Below are 20125 nucleotides of genomic sequence, written 5' to 3'. Positions count from 1 at the left end.
CCCCATGCCACTTCTCAGGAAAACAGTGTCACCTCCAAAGATGTCGTGTGATGGATCTGTCAGCGTAAGTATCCAGTTTTGAATACTACTGCGTCAAGCCTACTCATGTATATCGGGATTGGATGGTCAGGCTCACTGGATCGATGCGCATGTCAATCACTGGATTGTCTGATCCCGACACGATTATTTACAGACCGCCGTCACATAGCTGGAATTGTTATTAAAACAACGAACAAATCTTATAAATTATCAGTCCCTAGGATAGCAAAGGATTTCCATTTTTCATCACCCGGTTTTATATCAGTTCTTTCTATATATTCCAACTGTGCGCTGCAGGATTTTCAATGCACTTCTACATCTCGGATATGTTCATACAAATCATGATTATTATTTTTATCTGCACCAATATTTTCCTTAATCAGGATTCCAAATAAAAACATATGTTGCAGCACACTCGGAAACATATCCGGTTTTTGTTGTTGAATCATCACCTATCCCCAGTTGCGTGGATTGCTCATGATGTTAATCACTGTATTGTCTGGTCCAGACTAGATTTATTTTCAACCCGTGAAGATCGTGGGGTAGAATAGGTCTTATGCAACCCATGCCTACCTTTAGAATACAGTGACACAAACTTAAAAAACACGTCATAATACCCAATGAGGTAAGTTTGAGAAAGAGCATGCAAAAGACACGGGGTGACCAATGCCCTGTGACGTCAGCCTAGCAACAAGGTTGCTGGGGTCAGTTGGTGCATGTAAGCTCCTCACATTGAAACATCATTCCTATGGGCATATTGAGTGAATTGTAAGAGTCATGTTTGGAGTTTTCATAAAAGTATTATCCAAAATAGCCTGCGGTCGCGCATTGTTTTACAAAGACCGGTTTAAAGTTAAAATGTTTTTCATTTGTTTTAGGTTACTGTGTCTGTTTTTCTTTGTAAAATTAATAAATTGGACTGTTATATGAATTTACTATGTATGTAATAATTTTTTTAAATGTATTTAGTGTTTATTATTTATATTTGTATTAGAATAGAATTTCCAAAAAAAAAATAAAAATTATCAAAACGTCTAAATAAATCATATTCTGTGTTAATTATTTAAATATACCTTTTTAAAAATTAACAACATTTTTTTAGGGAGGGGGGAGAAGTGTTTTATCAGGAGAGGGTGCTTGGTGGGTGCAGGGATTTTTTTTTTTTTTGATTGCTTGCATCAACGTGGTGATTGTTCACACAAATACCATACACTTACAAATGTGAATGAATTTAATTAAACATTCAACAAAAGTAATTGCATTGGCGTTTGGTAAATACCAATCATGGATCTGGACGTCGTTCAGTGGGTGGAGGTAGCAGCAAGAGGCGTGAAAGAAGCAGGCTGAAGTGGAATGGATACAGGTAAGTTTGAGAGCGGATTTTGACGGGAAACCTCTTGAAGAAAAGCATCAAACAAGTCTCCGCCATCCCAAGATAATTTCTCTCTCAAGATATGCTCATTGAGATACGATTCAAAGAGCGACTTGACTTCCATACTTATTCATGGATCGCTTTCACATGAAGCCAAGCACCTTCTATTGTATTTGTATGCGCACCTGTGATGGGGTCTCTGAAGTTCTCGGAGTGGTTGACAGTGGTTGGTTGGTTTGTTGTTTAGCGCCGCACTCAGCAATATTCCAGCTATGTGATGGCGGTCTGTAAATAATCGAGTCTGGACCAGAAAATCCAGTGATTGATAGACGGTTAGATGAGTATAACCCAGATCAGAATCAAGAGGATTGTATGCTTTCCAACAATCAGAAATGATAATTGAACCAGGTAAAATCCTCTGTTTGATTAATGGAATCAAAATGTCAATATCTCGGCGTTCTACTGGTACCATAAAAAATATTGTTTCGGGCCAATCTCTCAACACCTCCGAACACCCACTGGCCCTCAACATAATGACCTTTATGATATTTTCGTTTGCCAAACTTTGATTCCTCAATCTCAACAATAATGCCTGGCCCACCTATCTTTTCCATTCTCTGTAGACCGATTTATCACACACCTCCCGACAAAAGTTGTACCAGTCAGTAGTCGTTGACGAAGAAAAACCATACTCAGTTTGACAATCAAACTCTGAACAGTTCTGACACCAATGAAAAATCAATTTCAAACATTGAGCCATATTGATGCGAGCATCAGTGAACCAGCTTTTAGTTCGAATTGATTTATGACATTGATGCCTAACTCCATCAATCGTTCTACGACAAGTCCATCGAATGCCGTCACTACTCCGATGATTCCCAGTTTCCCTGGCAAGATACGTCGACCTCTTGCACACATCACAGGTGACATGGTTAGCGAGTAACCCACGATTCATGCACCGAGCTAAAGTAGCACGAATAGTAACAAATACGTGAAGCAACAACCAATCATAAGTTATGACCCGTGAAGCCCCCCCCCCCCCCCCCCCCCCCGCAAATCTCTCCCACATGAACTCACCCAAGTAGAGTCGGAACACTGCCTTCAGCCTTCCGTGGAAGTTCCCGGTCCATGTTCCTGATCCTCTGATCCTTACTCCCATGGTCCATGTTCTCCTTACTAACTCCCGTTAGGCACACTTTCTCTTCTATCACAAAATCCTCGAATTAAAAACGAATTATCCATTTATCCTGCCATCTTAAATTGTACGTGTTTGCTCTTTCACAATTCGGATCAACGTGACGCTTAGAATTTCCCGGGCCCGCGAACTTACAACCAACCAGAAATAGATTGACGTAACGCGGTTCCATGGTTACCCTTGTTTATGAATTTTTGGGAATATTTTTCAAGCTTCTGAATAAAATGAGTTGTGTCTTTTATATAACTCGGATATAGACTGACAAACTGTTTGATGTGTTCATCTACGAATTTGCTAATGTTCTCAGTAACTGTTCCATTCCCACTGATGATGGGGCGGGCCAGGTACTGTTCCGGGTGTGAGACATTTATGAATTTTGGGGAGCAAGTAAAATCTACCTGCTTTAGCATTCTCTGGAGTGAGTCCTGAGAAGACTTTGTGTGATATCTCCTCTTTGTACAGGAGATTAGTTAGTTCTGTAGTGACTAAATTAGAGTACTCCTCGGTTGGGTCGTACTGTAATTTACAATAGAATTTGGTATCAGAGAGTTTTCTTTCAGCTTCTCTAATATAGTCCGTAGTATTTTGAATTACTACTGCCGTGCCCTTGTCTGCCTCTTTGATGACAATTTCTTTGATATTTTAGGTAAGAAATGGCAGCAGTTTGGGCGCCGAAAGAAATCATTTGTGACTGCTTTGATAAATGATTCTAGTGTAGGATCATAATTATTTCGAGGTACCCATGTTCTTTTAGGCCCGAAAATTCTATCTAAATGCGCATCTTTATTTTGCGAATTGTTGGTATTTTCCAAATCATGAAAGAAATGGGCTAGTCTTAATTTTCTAAAAAAACTTTTTAGATCAGATAGTGTCTGACTCTTGTCTATAGTTTTGGGAGTGGGACTAAAAGTTAGTCCTTTGGTAAGTAGCTCTAATTCGCAGTTACTTAATTGGTGGTCAGAAAGATTGACAACAAAGCAATCTTCAATATTTTTATTTGAAGAGTTGTTGATGTTCAATGTTCAATTTGAGCAATTGGTTACAGAGATTGGGAGGTTGAGCAGAGTTGTTACTGTCCAAATGTTTGACTAGTAATTTAAGGGCTTTATTCAAGTCCTTGTTGTTGGTACTTCTATCATTACGCCGGCGGGTTGGCTGGTACCGGCGGGGAGGTGGTTGGCGCCGGTTGCAGCATTGGCTGCGGCTTCACCCTCTGCCTTACATCGAAGGGGTCTTCCTTAAGTGATGCTGTTTGTAAGGCGTTCAGTTTTTTATGTTGATTTTCAGACGCTTTCTATCATCTATCCCAATTGCGTGGATTGATGCTCATGATATTAATCACTGAATTGTCTGGTCCAGACTCAATTATTTACAGACCGCCGTCATATAGCTGGAATATTGCTGAGTGCAGCGTTAAACAACAAACCAACCAACCAAACCATGACTCTTTCTCGATGACAGCGTCAATGGCCGTCTTCGTAGTGTTGACCGAGGTTGGGTCAGCTTGGGCTTGGAACCGTTGATTAAGTTCAAGCACTGAAGTGTTCAGAGAGTTAATCTGTTTGGATAACAGCTCAATATGTGAGTGAGTATGGTTTTACGCCGCTTTTAGCAATGTTCCAGCAATATCACGGTGGGGGACACCAGAAATGGGCTTCACACATTGTACCCATGTCGGGAATCGAACCCAGGTCTTCGGCGTGACGAGCGAACGCTTTAACCACTAGGCTACCCGACCACCCCAGCTCAATATGTAGTTTAAAGAGATAAAAACTGCATTCTTTCACAGCTTGGTGGCTGTCTCTAAAGGGTAGGTGGCTTGAATAATAGGTGTGATTATTCTAAAGGTCTCAGGGATGATTTCTGCCTGAACACACGACTTGTAGAATTCTAATTGAACACTTAATCTGGCCAGCTTGCTATTGGCATTACGTAGGTCCCAATATAGAGGCATCAGGTTGTTTTGTTTTCTAACTTCTTGCAGATTTTGCAATTAGGTTCATCAATAAATACTACTATTTTACCACTGATTTGTGCTTTGGGTTCTGGGTAGGTTAAGGAGGCACGTACTCAAAGATCTTTCAGTGTTGGGGACACGGGTGGCCCAGTCGTCAAAGGCGCCGCGATTCGCTGTGCAGAGTTGCGTCCCTTGGGCACGCCAGAAACCTATGATTGTTAATCACGGTTCGCCCCGATTATGTTTCTAGGTTTGTCAGCACCATACCCGTGCTCGTGGGTTTCTCCTAAGTGGTAAACATCTGAGACCTGCATCACTTGGGGCTTTCCTCCCACATTAAGCTGATACGCCGTGATATAACTGGAATACTGTTAAAAGCTGTGTGAAACCCAAATCACTCACTCACTGACTACAGTCCTGTCACCCAAATCACTACCACTCACTACAGACCTGTCAACCAAATCACTACCACTCACTACAGACCTGTATGAACAAACCTGCTGTATGTACAGACCTCACTGAATGTTGTGGCTGTAGGTATCAGGTGTTGGGTCGTGTATGGGGACTCGTCTGTGAGTGACAACCGAGGTAGTGTCGTGGCTGAGAGGTATCAGGTTTTGGGTCGTGTATGGGGACTCATCTGTGCATGACCACCTAGGTAATGTCGTGGCTGTAAGGTATCAGGTGTAGGATTGTGTATGCAGACTTTATGCTTGAGTGACTGTTGAGACAATTTTCCCTTCTTTACAGATTTTGTTAAAGGTGGTAAAATAAGTTTTAACATCTCATTCAAGATTATTTCACTCACATACACACACACACACACACACACACACACACACACACACATATCTCTGAGTATGACTGCTTGTCAGTTATATAGTTCTAGCCCACTGAGATACCAGTTTAACATGGATACCCTATGACAGTGTACTCAATTGCGTGGATCGATGCTAGTCTTCAAAGCAGCGTTCACACTAGCCCATTTCCCAGTTTGCCTTCCAAGTTGTTTGTTTGTTGTTTAACGCCGTACTCAGCGATATTCCAACTAAATGACTCCGGTAAAATAATTGTAAATAATTGAGTCTAGACCAGACAATCCAGTGATTGACATCATGAGCATCGATCCACGCAATTGGCATACAATGACAAACATCATCAACCAAGTGAGTCTGACCACCCGATCCTGTTAAAGACAGGCATAGTCTTCTTCAACTACAAGCATCGGTTGCCGGATCTTCGTGGGTCTCATGCCCTGATGTAGCTGGAATAGTGTTCAAAGCAGCATTCAAAGCAACTCTATTACAATTTCTACCAGTGCCTATTCTGTCTTAAAAAAAGAGAATAACAAAATTGAAGCATTGTTGAAATACAATACAATGTTAAATATCTCTGAAATTAAGAAAATAACTTTTAATGAATCCTGATTTGTTAAATTTTAACTCACTAAATAACAAAACATTTCCCAGTTTGCCTTCCAAGTGTAACCCCAGGTAAACCTTGGAAATCTATTGACGCCATTGTCTATTGATTGAATCATGGACTGGTTCTAAATATAGCCTGTTCATTCAGGTAAGGTATTGCTTTAGTATTGCATCACATGAGGTTATCTTCAGAACAGGTGTGCAGCATTACAGGTACCTCCTTCTCATACTCAAAATAATGGAAAATACTCAGTTTTCAAATTTTAGAATGACTACTGTTGCACCATTAGGTGTTGTGTCCATTGTTTTGGCTGGTTGGTTTTCTCCATCTATCCTGTGTGTGTGCTGAGGTGGACGATTTGATTAAGCTGAGAGGCGAGTAAGCTGTTGTTTAGGGTTTTGGATTATTGTGTGAAGTGAATCGTTTTCATAGCGTTGTGTAAGCAGGTCAACACCACCCTCTGCGGGTGGGATGGATTCGACAAAATCAATATCGCCCCAGAGGAGGCTGCTAGTGTATACCCTGATCAATATACATGTATGTGTGAGAGTAAATATGTCCCACTGTAAATTTGTTCTGGGGGAATTGATTTACCAGAAGTATTGTTCCTGTACAGGTGAACATTATACCTGGGAAAGATCTTCAAAATTCTTCCCGTATATCTATGTACCGGTACCACCCAGACTTAGTGACTTGGTTGATGCTTTTCATCGTATGAGACCTGTGAAGATTCCGAGGTAGAATAGGTCTTCGGCAACCCATGTTTGCCGTAAAAGGCGACTAATAGGATCAGGTGGTCAGGCTTGTTGTCGTGGTTGATGCATGTCATCGATCCAAATTGCGTAGATCGATGCTTATGATATCAATCACTGGATTGTCTGGTCCAGATTCGATCATTGACAGAACGCTGTCATATAGCTGGAATATTGCTGAGTGCAGCGTTAAACAACAAACCAACTAACCAAAATCATCGTATGCATGGAAAGATGCTCTGAATGTCAATCACAGGATTGTCTGGTCCAGACTCGTTTGTTTACAGACCGCTGTCAAATAGCTGGAATATTGCCGAGTATGGTGTTGTTTGTTTGTTGTTTAACGCCGCACTCAGCAATATTTCAGCTTTATGACAGCGGCCTATAAATAATCGAGTCTTGACCAGACAATCCAGTGATTGACATGAGCATCGATCCCATAATTGGTTGGACCGCCTCCGTGGTCTTGTGGTAGAGCGTCCGCCCGGAGAGCGGAAGACCGGGGTTCGATCCCTGGCTGCGTCATACCAAAAGACGTTAAAAGATGGTACTTGTTGTTACCCTGTCTGGCGCTCGGCATTAAGGGGCTAAAACAAGGACTGGTCGGCTTGGAGTCAGTATACTGTGTCTGAGTGGGATATTCATGTTAAACTGTGGCATGATATCTCAGTGTGCTAGCACTATAAATCGGCATCAGTCCGGACTAGTACAAGCAGCCACACACATACACGTGCATGCACGTCGCTATATGAGTGCAATAATCTTGGACGCGACGTTAAACCCCATTTCACCTCACCTCACCTCACAATTGGTTGAATGAGTGAGTATGGATTTACGCCCCTTTTAGCAATATCACGGCGGGGGACACCAGAAATGGGGTTCACACATTGTACCCATGTCGGGAATCAAACCAGGGTCTTTGGCGTGACGAGCGAACACTTTAACCACTAGGCTACCCGACTGTCCCCCCCCACAATCGGGATATGATGACATGCATCAACCAAGTCAGTGAGGTTGACCTGCCGATCCCATTAGTCGCCTCTAACAACATGCATAGTCGCCTTTTACGGCAATCATGGGTTGCTGATGATCTATTCTACCCTGTGACTAACGGGACCATGTGGTCAGACTCGCTGACTTGGTTGATGCATGTCATCGTATTCCAATTTTGGGATCGATGCTCATGATGTCAATCACTGGAGTACGGCACTCAACAACAAACAAACAAAGGAGGCAAAAATGACAGACATTTTACAATGATTTCACTTTGTGTTTCAGCTGCCCTGGTGTGGGTAATCTAACATGACAATGCTGAGCTCCACCATGGGAAAATACACATTAAAGGTGAGACTTGTCTTAATTTCTTCTTTGAACTAGTTTCAGAACATTTCATATAATTAGTTCTCAGGTCAATAGCTCTTATGATATTTGAACCTTTGTTGTACCATTACTCACAATTTTCTTGGGGGCACGGATGGCCCAGTCGTCTAAGGCGCTGCGATTCGCTGTGCAGAGTTGCGTCCCTTGGGCACGCCAGAAACCTATGATTGTGGGTTCGAATCCAGGTTCACCCAGATTATGTTTCTAGGTTTGTCAGCACCATACCCGTGCTCGTGGGTTTCACCGAAGTGATAAACGTCTGAGACCTGCATCACTTTGGGCTTTCCTCCCACATTAAGCTGACACGTCGTGATATAACTGTAATACTGTTAAAAACTCACTCACTCACAATTTTCTTTTACTTGAAATGAAATTCAGTACATCAGACGTTAGTATCATAAAAATTAGATCTTAGTTCTCCCCCATTCAAATGTTTATCCAACGGAAGCGCGAGATAGGCGATATTTTGACGGAATCAGTCGTACAGCCCATAACTGTCATTTAGAATACCCTGTGTTAATGTTTTTGAGGTTGCATGGTTAGAAAACACATTCTGACTGTCACTTTCATGATCTGGTAAGCGACGTCTTGATTGGTCGAATGAAAGGTCGTTCTGGCGTGACCCATAATGGGATCTCCTGAGACCTTTGTTTAGTGATAGCGAGAACTAAGATCTGATCTTAATGAGATTGGCTCAGATTTTTTTGCGATATTTAAAATTTTGACATTTGCACTTTGATCATAGTGAAAGGTCCTTTAAGGTGATAACTCAGAGGTTTTTGTGCAAAATGTAAAATAAAATTTTGTGTCTGTGTCATTAGTAGTGGCGCAACACATGTCCCATTTTTCATTTGAGTTTTGTGAGCGATGGGTAGCCTTGTGGTTAAAGCGTTCGCCAGTCATGGCAAAGACCCGGGTTTGATTCAGGACCTACTTGGATACAATGTGTGAAACCCATTTCAGGTGTCCCCAGCCGTGAAATTGCTGGAATAAAGCTACAAGCGGCATAAAACCATACTCAATGACTCATTTGAGGTTTGAATCTGATTTTCAATATGACTGACATGTTCCAAAAAAACTCTTTTTGGCCATTACTTTTTGGCCATTGACATAATGAACATCGATCCACGCAATTGGGATCGATGACATGCATCAACCAAGTCAGCGAGCCTGACCATCCGATCCCGTTATGAGCATCCATCCATGCAATTGGTTTGGTTTGTTTGTTTGTTTGTTTGTTGTTTAACGCCGCACTCAGCAATATTCGAGCAATATGACGTTGGTCTGTAAATAATAGAGTCTGGACCAGACAATCCAGTGATTAATATCATGAGCATCGATCCACGCAATTGGGATCGATGACATGCATCAACCAAGTCGGCGAGTCTGACCACCCGATCCCGTAAGTCGCCTTTTACGATGGGATCGGGTGGTCAGGCTCGCTGACTTGGTTGATGCTTGTCTTCGATCCAAAATGAGTTTTAATGATATGAAGGTCAGGTGAAATAAAGAAGACAATAAAAGGGTGACATCCATTATTTTTATATTTTTGTAGAAAGAAAGAAATACTTATTTTATTTTAAAAGTGTGACATAATGGGACTATTAGTTAATCTAAAAACCAAGTAATTTATACTAAACCCCTCACATATGTAAACTGAACCCTGAAGATCCAAGTCAGAATAGGTCTTCAGCAACCCAAATCAACATACAAGATCAATGCCCATTATGTCAGATGCTGCATTGTCTGGTCCAGCGAGCGAGTGAGTGAGTTTGGTTTTAACCCTGCTTTTAACATTATTCATGTTATATCATGGCGTGTCAGCTTAATGTGGGAATAAAGCCCCAAGTGATGCAGGTCTCAGACATTTACCACTTCAGTGAAACCCACTAGCATGGGTTTAGTGCTGACAAACCTAGAAACATAATCGGGGCGAACCCATAATCATTGGTGCCTGGCGTGCCCAAGGGATGCAACTCTGCACAGCAAATCATGGCGCCTTAGACGACTGGGCCACCCATGTCCCCGGTCCATACTAGAATATTTACAGAGCTCTGTCATGGAGCTGGAATATTGCTTAGTTAATATTAAACAACTACCTATGCTTGTGGTAAATGGATCCGTTTTTTAGGCTTCGTGATTTGTCAATGTCATGTTATCTTATCCCAGTTGTGACCGCCTCCGTGGTCTTGTGGTAGAGCGTCTGCCCGGAGAGCGGAAGGTCCAGGGTTCGATCCCGGGCCGCGTCATACAAAAAGACGTTAAAAGATGGTACTTGTTGTTACCCTGTCTGGCGCTCGGCATTAAGGGGCTAAAACAAGGACTGGTCAGCTCGGAGTCAGTATACTGTGTCTGAGTGGGGTATTCATGTTAAACTGCGGCATGGTATCTCAGTGAGCTAGCACTATAAATCGGCATCAGTCTGGACTAGTACAAGCAGCCACACACACACATACACGTGCATGCACGTCGCTATATAAGTGCAATAATCTTGGACGCGACGTTAAACCCAATTTCACCTCACCTTATCCCAGTTGTGTGGATCGATGCACATGAAGATCCAGGGTAGAATATGTCATCAGCAACCCATTCTTGACGTAAAAGGCGCCTAACGGGATCGGGTGGTCAGACTCGCTGACTTGGTTGATGTATGTCATCGATTCCAATTGCGTGGATCGATGCTCATGATATTAATCACTGGATTGTCTGGTCCAGACTCGATTATTTACAGACCGCTGTCATATAGCTGGAATATTGCTGAGTGTGGTGTAAAACAAAAAACAAACCAACCAACAATGATCATGATGTAAGACACTCGATTTTCTGGTCCAGACACACATATTGACAGACTTCTGTCATATTGCTTGAATATTGTTGATTGACAAACCAAACTAACTTACTTACAACTGTGTGTTCATTTTCCAGGGAGTATTGGTGTTCCTGGCCCTTGTGGGGCTGGTGGTAGCACCAGCTTCTGTATCCCGTGGATACGGAACAATGTGTGTGGTGGAGGAAGACACAAACAGGGTGTTGATGCAGTATGACGTGATCATGTTCCAAGTACTGATGAGTCGATCATCTATCAGTCTAGAGCAGGAAGTATCACAAAGCTGGTCCAGAATCTCCACGTATGAAGAAGCATCAACACTGCTGAAGCTGCAGAGAAAGCTGGAAGGGGAGAATGTGTTGCAGACTCTCGTTGTCATCAATACACAACCCGAGTTGCTGAATAATGATCTCATACAGAGAGCTCTGTTAAAAGTTCAGACCACATTAGAAGAAGAAGAAGAATTGCTGGAAATGCACTTTGGAAAGAAAACATCACCAAGCAAACATGTTGTGCTGACAAGCGATGCCTTTCAGAGCCTCCGGACACAGCTTCAACGTTCAGCATCTGAAGCTGACGAGGATCAAACTCTGCATTCAGCAGAATCACCAAGCAAACTGGTTGAAGTCAGTGGTCAGTGTGAACCACAATTACAAAACCTGCTTGCAGCTTATGCACAAGCAAGATTGCTGGACCAACAATTACAACTGATGAAGGAAATGGTGAGAAAGTTCGATGGACCACTTGACTTTAACTCCAGAAATGAAGCATCACCAATAAGCAGGGTGGTATTGACAAAGGATGCGTTTCAAAGCCTTCTGAGACAACTAAAACTTGACACAACACCAGATGAAAAAGAAGATGATGAGTCATCTCAGAGTCTAGAGGTGGAAGTGTCCGGAAGCAAACTGGTTTTATCCGAAGACCAAACTGCATCACCTCTCATGCTTCAGAAAGAGATCTTTAGTAAAATGGTATCGCAAACTATGAATGCACTTCATGGACAATCAGGATTCCAGGACCAGCTGAAGATGCTTGAAGGAGTGCTGGACCAGAAATCACAACAGAGTCTAGAGAAGACGGAATCACCAAGCAAACTGATTGCCCCGGTAACATTCCAAAGACAGTTCCTCAGTAAAATGGTATCGCAAACTCTGGATGCACTTTATGGACAATCAGGATTCCAGGACCAGCTGAAGATGCTTGAAGGAGTGCTGGACCAGAAATCACAACAGAGTCTAGAGAAGACGGAATCACCAAGCAAACTGATTGCCCCGGTAACATTCCAAAGACAGTTCCTCAGTAAAATGGTATCGCAAACTCTGGATGCACTTTATGGACAATCAGGATTCCAGGACCAGCTGAAGATGCTTGAAGGAGTGCTGGACCAGAAATCACAACAGAGTCTAGAGAAGACGGAATCACCAAGCAAACTGATTGCCACGGTAACATTCCAAAGACAGTTCCTCAGTAAAATGGTATCGCAAACTCTGGATGCACTTTATGGACAATCAGGATTCCAGGACCAGCTGAAGATGCTTGAAGGAGTGCTGGACCAGAAATCACAACAGAGTCTAGAGAAGACGGAATCACCAAGCAAACTGATTGCCCCGGTAACATTCCAAAGACAGTTCCTCAGTAAAATGGTATCGCAAACTCTGGATGCACTTTATGGACAATCAGGATTCCAGGACCAGCTAAAAATGCTTGATGGAATGCTGGATCGGATGAAATACCCAAGGGAAGCTGCATTTCAGAGCTTTAATGATCTGCATCAGGATGTCTGGTTGAGTAGAGAGGTAAGATTTCTCTTTTATTTTTTTACTTTACAGAAATTTCCCAGATATTTGGGTGGTTAAATGAAATAAGACAAAAAATAAAGAAAGAGTTTTTCCTCTGAGATGGATAGGGTGAAATAAAGACAAATTAAAATGAAAGAAAACTTATTTTGTGGTATATATTTATGGAATTACCTTTATTCCCCTACTTTCAAATTAAAAAATGTATACTAGTATTTGTTTCAAAAAGTTTTATGGCCAGCCAGTCCATAAAGCAATGATTAATAAGGATCAGGGAAAAGAGAAATAGCCACATAATTAAAAAGACTTTTTTTCAAATATTGTTGTAATACTGCTGAAAAAATTAAAAAGTAAGTAAACATGAAGCATCACTCAAATTAGTTTTGTTGTGAAATATGAAAATAAAGCGAAGTGGTTCAACTAATGTTTACCGATAAGAATTCAAGTTCCTCGGTATGACATAACCACTTTTGCAGTCTTTTGGGAGAAACGGTAGCATACATGTGCCTTGAGAGGAGATAAGTGGCATAAATTTAGGAAACTCAGAAAAGTTCATTAAAATTTTGGTGAAGTTTTATTTCGACCAACGACTTGTTCATTTGAAAACCAACAATATTGTAAGTTCAGTTAACAAACTAAAAACATTGAGGAAATATATGCCATATGCTATGATAAGCTAACCATAATTTAATTTTCTCCAGGCAACAAGGGAGAGAACTGTGCAAGGACAGACTTCAGCTGCACAGAACAAGTCAAGTAAGTACTGCAGCGGTTTACCTGTCTTGGTTTAGGGCGGTCGGGTAGCCTAGTGGTTAAAGCGTTTGCTCGTCACGCCGAAGACCTGGGTTCGATTCCCGACATGGGTACAATGTTCGGAGCCTATTTCTGGTGTCCGTCGCTGTGATATTGCTGGAATATTGCTAAAAGCGGTGTAAAACCATACTCAGTCAGTGTCTTGGTTTAACTGGGCGGGGATTTATGTGGGATTTGGACGAAGTTCTCTTGCTAGACTGAGGCAGTTGGTATTATTTTCTGTGTTTCCCATTTCCCGCCACACCTGAATTTTTGTTACGACGTGAAGTAATATAAAGACTTTCCCTGCCACTGTTGAAATTTATGCCCCAATGTTACAAAAAGTCCTACAATTGCATACCATTTGTTTGTTGTTAAACGCTGCACTCAGCAATATTCCATCTATATGACAGAAGTCCAGCTGAAATAAGGACGTTGATCTAGTTGGCGATTTCGGGTTTGAATCAGTATGCTGGTCATTAGAGGGAAGTGAATGGATCAGACTCAGATCAGCATGACATCGTGTCCCAATTGCGTGGATTGATGATGATGTCAGTTAATGGATTGTCTGGTCCATTATTTACAGATCGGTGTCATTTAGCTGGAATATTGCTGACAACAAACAAATGAATCTGAAACTTCACATAAAAATGTCCCACCAATGATGACTCCAAAAATTTGTTAAAGGGTAATTTTTTATCTTGATTTTACCTTTGCATTTTGTCCATGCACACACACACACAAACACACACACATTAATTATCTGGCTGATCCTAGCTTGTCGTAAGAGTCGACTAATGGAATCGGGTGGTCAGGCTCGCTGACTTGGTAGATGTCTGTCATCATATCTCAATTGAGTGGACTGATGCTCATGAAGTCAACCACCGGATTGTCTTGTTCAGACTCGATTATTTACAGACCACCGTCATATAGCTGGAATATAAAAAAATGTTACAGTGCTGTTTTGAGTGCATAAGTAAAAAATAATTGTTAGAAAACAGTCTGGGAAAGTGGATGTTGACCTCACACACACACACACATCTCTGACATCACACATTTCTGGTAATACGACAGCTGCCCCCCCCCCCCCCCCCCCTCCAAACCACACACATGCATGTCACTATACAAATGCAGCTTCTCTTGAACATGACACATATCACCTCACCTCACCTCTTTTTCATTTGGGAGGCACAGGTGGCCCAGTCGTCTGAGGTGTCGCAAATCGCTGTGCAGAGTTGCGTCCCTTGGGCAGGCCAGAAACCTACATTTGTGTGTTCGAATCTCGGTTCGCCCTGATTATGCTTCTAGGCTCGTGTGTTTCACCGAAGTGGTAAACATCTGAGACCTGCATCACTTCGGGCTTTCCTCCCACATTAAGCTGACCCGCCGCGATGTAACATGAATAATGTTAAAAGCGACGTAAAACCCAACTCACTCACTCACTCTTTTTCATTTGAAATTATTCTTTCATTTCCAGCTTCCCTGGACAGCAAGTACAGAGAAACCCTACAAGCCGTCCAGCTCTACACAGACTCGTGCTATAAACGGTCCGGCAGCTTCTCTCAGAGGATGGCTGGGTTGGGGGGCTTGTGGCAAGACATAATAACCTACCATGTATTTAGTGCTGCTTATTCGAACCCGCACAAACTCCACAATAATGATCTCGAAATGTTGGCCATTTGGGTTGCTCTTAAACTATATGGTAAAGGCTGGCAAGGTATGAATATTGAAGCGTATTGCGATAATGAGTCAACCGTTAAATTACTTAATACATATTGTGACGACACATCTTTACATGGTAATACTAGGATTCGAAAACAGAGGAGCAGTAAAATTCAAACTTTTATTATTAATAAAATTAATGAAGAAGTATGTAAGTATAAATTTAGTTTATCTACTGTTCAAATTGGTGGGAAACAAAATTGTCGGGCCGATATGTTGTCAAGACGGGGAATTAAGGAGTTCGCATCTCATCTTCCGCGTGCTGCACGATATTGTGAATATGATGTTGTGGCAGAATTAAACTCCTTCGATCAAAGTCTCGAAAATTCAATTAAGACAATTTAATGAAGTGAGTGGTGGGCGAAAAAGTGGTTGGATGGATGTTTGCGTGTTTGTTTTTTGTTTCATGCCACAGTCAGCAATGTTTCAGCTTCTTGATTGACGGGGTTTGGACCAGATAATCTAGTGGTCGATATTGAGAGTGACGGTCCATACCGTCTTGGTACGATGACACAATTTCAACTAATAAAGCCCCATTCACACGGACACTTTTACTTACGTGAGTATATATACTTACATAAGTAAATTTACTTATGGTGGCATGTGAACGCATTTGCTTACGTGAGTAAACATACTCCAGGAGTAGAGAGGCATGAGTAAAAGTATATTTGCTACACCTGATGAGGTCTAGTAAAAGTATATTTACTCATAAGTATAAATGCTCCTTGAGTATTTCTGGTCATGTGAACAAATTCTCTATTTGCTTACATAAGCATATTAATTCCAAGATACTGATAATCAGGAAAATACAGCTGTAGTTCCTTGCAAAGAACATAACATGTTCATAAAATGTTTCGCGTGTCATGCGAAAGTTATTGATCCACAGTTTATCATCAAATGATTGTTTCCACCAGTGTTGAGAACGTTCTCTCTTCCACAGTTCTCTTTCCTGGCATAATCCTAAGACTAATCCTCTAATAAGAAAGTATGGAAAGTCTCTCTTTCGCCTCTGGTTGACTATCTTCGACAGCGACATGGCCTCAAATGATAAAAGTCCACAATTTATTAATGAAATGATGTTTACTTCTGCCGTGCATAAACTTCATGTGAACGCAATGTAAATATACTTTTGCGTACATGAGTAAATATACTCCATGAGTAAATTTGCTTATATGAGTAAAGTTTGTCCATGTGAATGGGGCTTAAGTCACCAAGACTGTCTGCCCTGATCCACATGGTCGTCCCTCACAACCGATACAGGTTCCTGGGGACCCAATCTCATTAAAATCAGATCTTAGTTCTCGCTACCGCTAAACTAAGATCTAAGGACATCCCATTACGGGTCACATCAGACCAACCTTGAGCAAACTTTGACCGACCAATGGAATGACCAATCAGAAGGCAGCTTTCTCATGCTTTACGGCACTAATTTCAAATTGGTGACTACGCTTTGAAACATTTTGACAAATTCTCATTTACAAATTTGAAACCTGAACCAAAAAAACATTCTGGAATGGCTAATAGATGGTCTAGATTGTAAGGATTCAGTCGTTAAACCCATAACTATTGTTCAGAATACCCTATGTGAAAAGTTTTCGGGGTTGCATGATTAGAAATCGCATTTCGACTGTCACTTTCATAATCTGGTAAGCGACGCTCTGATTGGTCGGATGAAAGGTCGTTCTGATGTGACCCCATATGGGATGTCTTCAGATCTTTGTTTAGTGGTAGCGAGAACTAAGGTCTGATTTCAATGAGATTGCTGCGGACCTAGTGTACCTGGAGTCTCAAGGGGTTATTGTTAGTGGGTGAATGCATTGGGTGTTGTTTGTGAGTGGGTGGGTGGTTGTCATAGGCGGCAACTAATGGAATCGGGTGGACAGGCTTGCGTGGACTGATGCTTATGACGTCAATCACTGGATTGTCTGGTCCAGCTGTTATATAGCTGGGGTATTGCTGACAAACAGTGGGTGGGTGTATTGTTTGCTACTGGGTGGTCGTATTGTTTGTGAGTTACTGGGTTGGTGTATTGTTTGTGAGTGGGTGGGTGGGTATATACTTTGTGTAAAAGTGGGTGGGTGTATTGTTTGTGAGTCACTGGGTGGGTGTACTGTTTGTGAGTCACTGGGTGAGTGTATTGTAAATGAGTGGGTAGGTATATTGTTAGTGAAAAAGTGGGTGGGTGTATTTTTTTGTGAGTGAGTAGGTTGGTGTATTGTTTTTGAGTCGTTGGATTTACCATTTAAGAATGGGTGGGTGGGATGATTTATGATTAGTGCTTTTGTGTGAGTGATTAAGTAGTTGAGATGTGTGTGTATGTTATTGGGCGTGTGTGTGAGAGAGAGTGAGCGATTTGGTGTGTACACAATATCAATAACATCAGCTATTTTATGTTGATACTATGCCTTTCCACCTGAAGAAATTAGAAGGTCGAATCAGGTGAGCAAGCCGCGACAGGTCAATCTAGTGGAAGGATGTGTGGGTTCTTGAGCCAGTCAGATGTCCTCATTTTAAAATAATTGGCTTCCTTCTTTCCCCCCTCCATTCGGAAATTTTGATTTGGAAATTCAAACATGACAAGGTTTAGAAAATATCCACATCATGGCACAGATGTCATGTTTTTTTAGGGTTTGGGCAATAAGGAAATCAGAATGCTAGTCTGCATACATACGATATGTTCTATCCAGACGATGGCGATCTGTAAATAATTGAATCTGGACCAGACAATCCAGTGATTGACATCAGCATCGATCCACGGTGTTTGGACCCGTGAAGATCCGGGGTAGAATAGGTCATCAGCAACCCATGCTTGTCGTAAAAGACGATTATGCTTGTTATCGATCCCAATTGCGTGGATCGATGATCATGATATCAATCACTGGATTGGCAGGTCCAGACTAGACTATTTACAGACCGACGTCATATAGATGTAATATTGCTGAGTGCGGCATAAAACAACAAACCAACCAACCAACCATGATGTTTGGATACAATGACACACAAAACCAAGTCACCAAGCCTGAGCACTCAATTCATTTAGTCAACTCTATCACAAGCATAGTTTGCTGGGAATCTATACCCATGGAGATTCCTTGGTGGACATGGTGGAATAGGTCTTCAGCAACCAATGCTTGCCGTAAAAGGTGACTATGCTTGTCGTAAAAGGCGACTTACGGGATCGGGTGGTCAGGCTCGCTGACTTGGTTGATGCATGTCGTCGATCCCAATTGCGTGGATCAATGTTCATGATATTAATCACTGGATTGTCTGGTCCAGACTCAATTTTTTTACAGACTGCCGTCATATAGCTGGAATATTGCTGAGTGCGGCATTAAACAACAAACCAACCAACCAACCATGACAAAGTTGGGAGACTGCTTTTGTTGTAATTGACTACCACCATTGCCGGTGCTGTTTTCATTGACGCCTACTTAAATATTATTACCACAAGAGATTTTTCTTCCACTGACTTCTAAGTAACTTTTTCAGTATTCTTTTGGCACAGAAGTTCAGGTCACGAGATGAGGAGAAACGTCAAAAATGTTTTTATTTACTTCATTAAACTTTGGACCCGTGAAGATCCGGGGTGGAATAGGTCTTCAGCAACCTAGTCTTGCCGTAAAAGGTGACTATGCTTGTCGTAAAAGACGACTAACAGGAACTGGTGGTCAGGCTCGCTGACATGGTTGATGCATGTCATCGTATCACAATTGCGTGGATCAATGCTCATGATGTCAATCACTGGATTGTCTGGTCCAGATTTGATTAGTTACAGACCGCTGGAATATTGCTGAGTGCGGTGTTAAACGACAAACAAACAAAACAAATTAAACTTAGTATATACCCTCTTTGTGATATCTGCTTGGAAAATGTCTTGGTCAAAGGTCAACATTTAGTTTTTTTGGTGAAACATGGTTATATCACGGTCAGTTTCTGAGACATGATTTCCCCCAAATCCCAGATAAATCCCTTTGTTTCTAAACATCAAAGTGGAGCAGAAATAATAGTATATTGTTTTCTTAACAAAGCAGTCATCAAAGAACAATGTTTCATGGATGCAGTCATAATATCTTTACCATATTGAGATACCTGTAAATATTGTAAATATTTGGCTGAATAAAAGAGTCATACCATTCACAGCAACTTCAACTCACAACTGATATAGAAGTAACAATCTGTATTCTCGTACAAATATAAGAAGCCCTGTGTGCCTAAAAAGCACGAAATGGATCTTCTGTTGGTGCCTTGCCTAACCCTAGCTTCCTCCCTTCATCACTGTACCAGGAGCACCTTGCCTTGCCCTAGCATCTTCCTTGAGACCTCATCCCTTCATTTCTGTACCAGGAGCACGTTGCCTTACCCTAGCTTTCTTCCTTGAGACCTCCTCCCTTCATCACTGTACCAGGAGCACCTTGCCTTACCCTAGCTTTCTCCCTTGAGACTTCCTCCCACACACAACATGACACATGTACTCAACACCTGAACATGACATGTGAACTTGACCGATCTCACCTGTAGAAAACACTTGTACATGACAACTCGTGAAAGTCCGGATCTTCGGGGTAGAATAGGTCCTCAGCAACCCATGCTTGTCGTAAAAGGTGACTATGCTTGTCGTAAAAAGCAACTAACGGGATCGGGTGGTCAGACTCGCTGACTCGGTTGATGCATGTCATCGGATCCCAATTGCCTGGATCGATGGTAATGATGTCAGTAACTGGATTGTCTGGTCCAGACTCGATTATTTAGAGGCCGCTGTCAAAGAGCTGGAATATTGCTGAGTGCGGCGTTATACAACAAACAAACAAACAATCTTTCAACACGACATCTGTACACGGGTGCTGAACATGCCGCCTGTAGTGAGT

The 20125-nt window shown here is 41.8% G+C and overlaps 1 protein-coding gene across 1 annotated transcript; it reads left to right on the top strand.

Annotated features, from left to right (window-relative positions):
- Positions 1 to 6168: 6168 nt before the first annotated feature.
- LOC124112899 lies at positions 6169 to 16218 on the top strand. The gene is made up of 5 exons (XM_048395592.1): positions 6169 to 6200; positions 8019 to 8084; positions 11046 to 12746; positions 13448 to 13502; positions 16175 to 16218. Exons 2-5 carry the CDS (start codon positions 8043 to 8045, stop codon positions 16216 to 16218), a joined length of 1842 nt encoding a protein of 613 aa, XP_048251549.1. The 5' UTR covers positions 6169 to 6200; positions 8019 to 8042.
- Positions 16219 to 20125: the final 3907 nt, after the last annotated feature.

The sequence above is a fragment of the Haliotis rufescens genome, unplaced genomic scaffold (genome assembly GCF_023055435.1).
Source record: "Haliotis rufescens isolate VD_foot unplaced genomic scaffold, xgHalRufe1.0.p SCAF_14, whole genome shotgun sequence".
In the NCBI taxonomy this organism is placed as follows: domain Eukaryota; kingdom Metazoa; phylum Mollusca; class Gastropoda; order Lepetellida; family Haliotidae; genus Haliotis; species Haliotis rufescens.
This window is presented reverse-complemented; position numbering and strand designations above follow the sequence as displayed.

Excerpts from the sequence above, each read along its gene's own strand:
- LOC124112899 (XM_048395592.1), top strand. The coding sequence starts at position 8,043 with ATGACAATGCTGAGCTCCACCATGGGAAAATACACATTAAAG. Across the intron at positions 8,085-11,045 it reads TGGGAAAATACACATTAAAG|GGAGTATTGGTGTTCCTGGC; the intron begins GTGAGACTTGTC and ends TTCATTTTCCAG. Across the intron at positions 13,503-16,174 it reads AGCTGCACAGAACAAGTCAA|TGTTGAGAACGTTCTCTCTT; the intron begins GTAAGTACTGCA and ends TGTTTCCACCAG.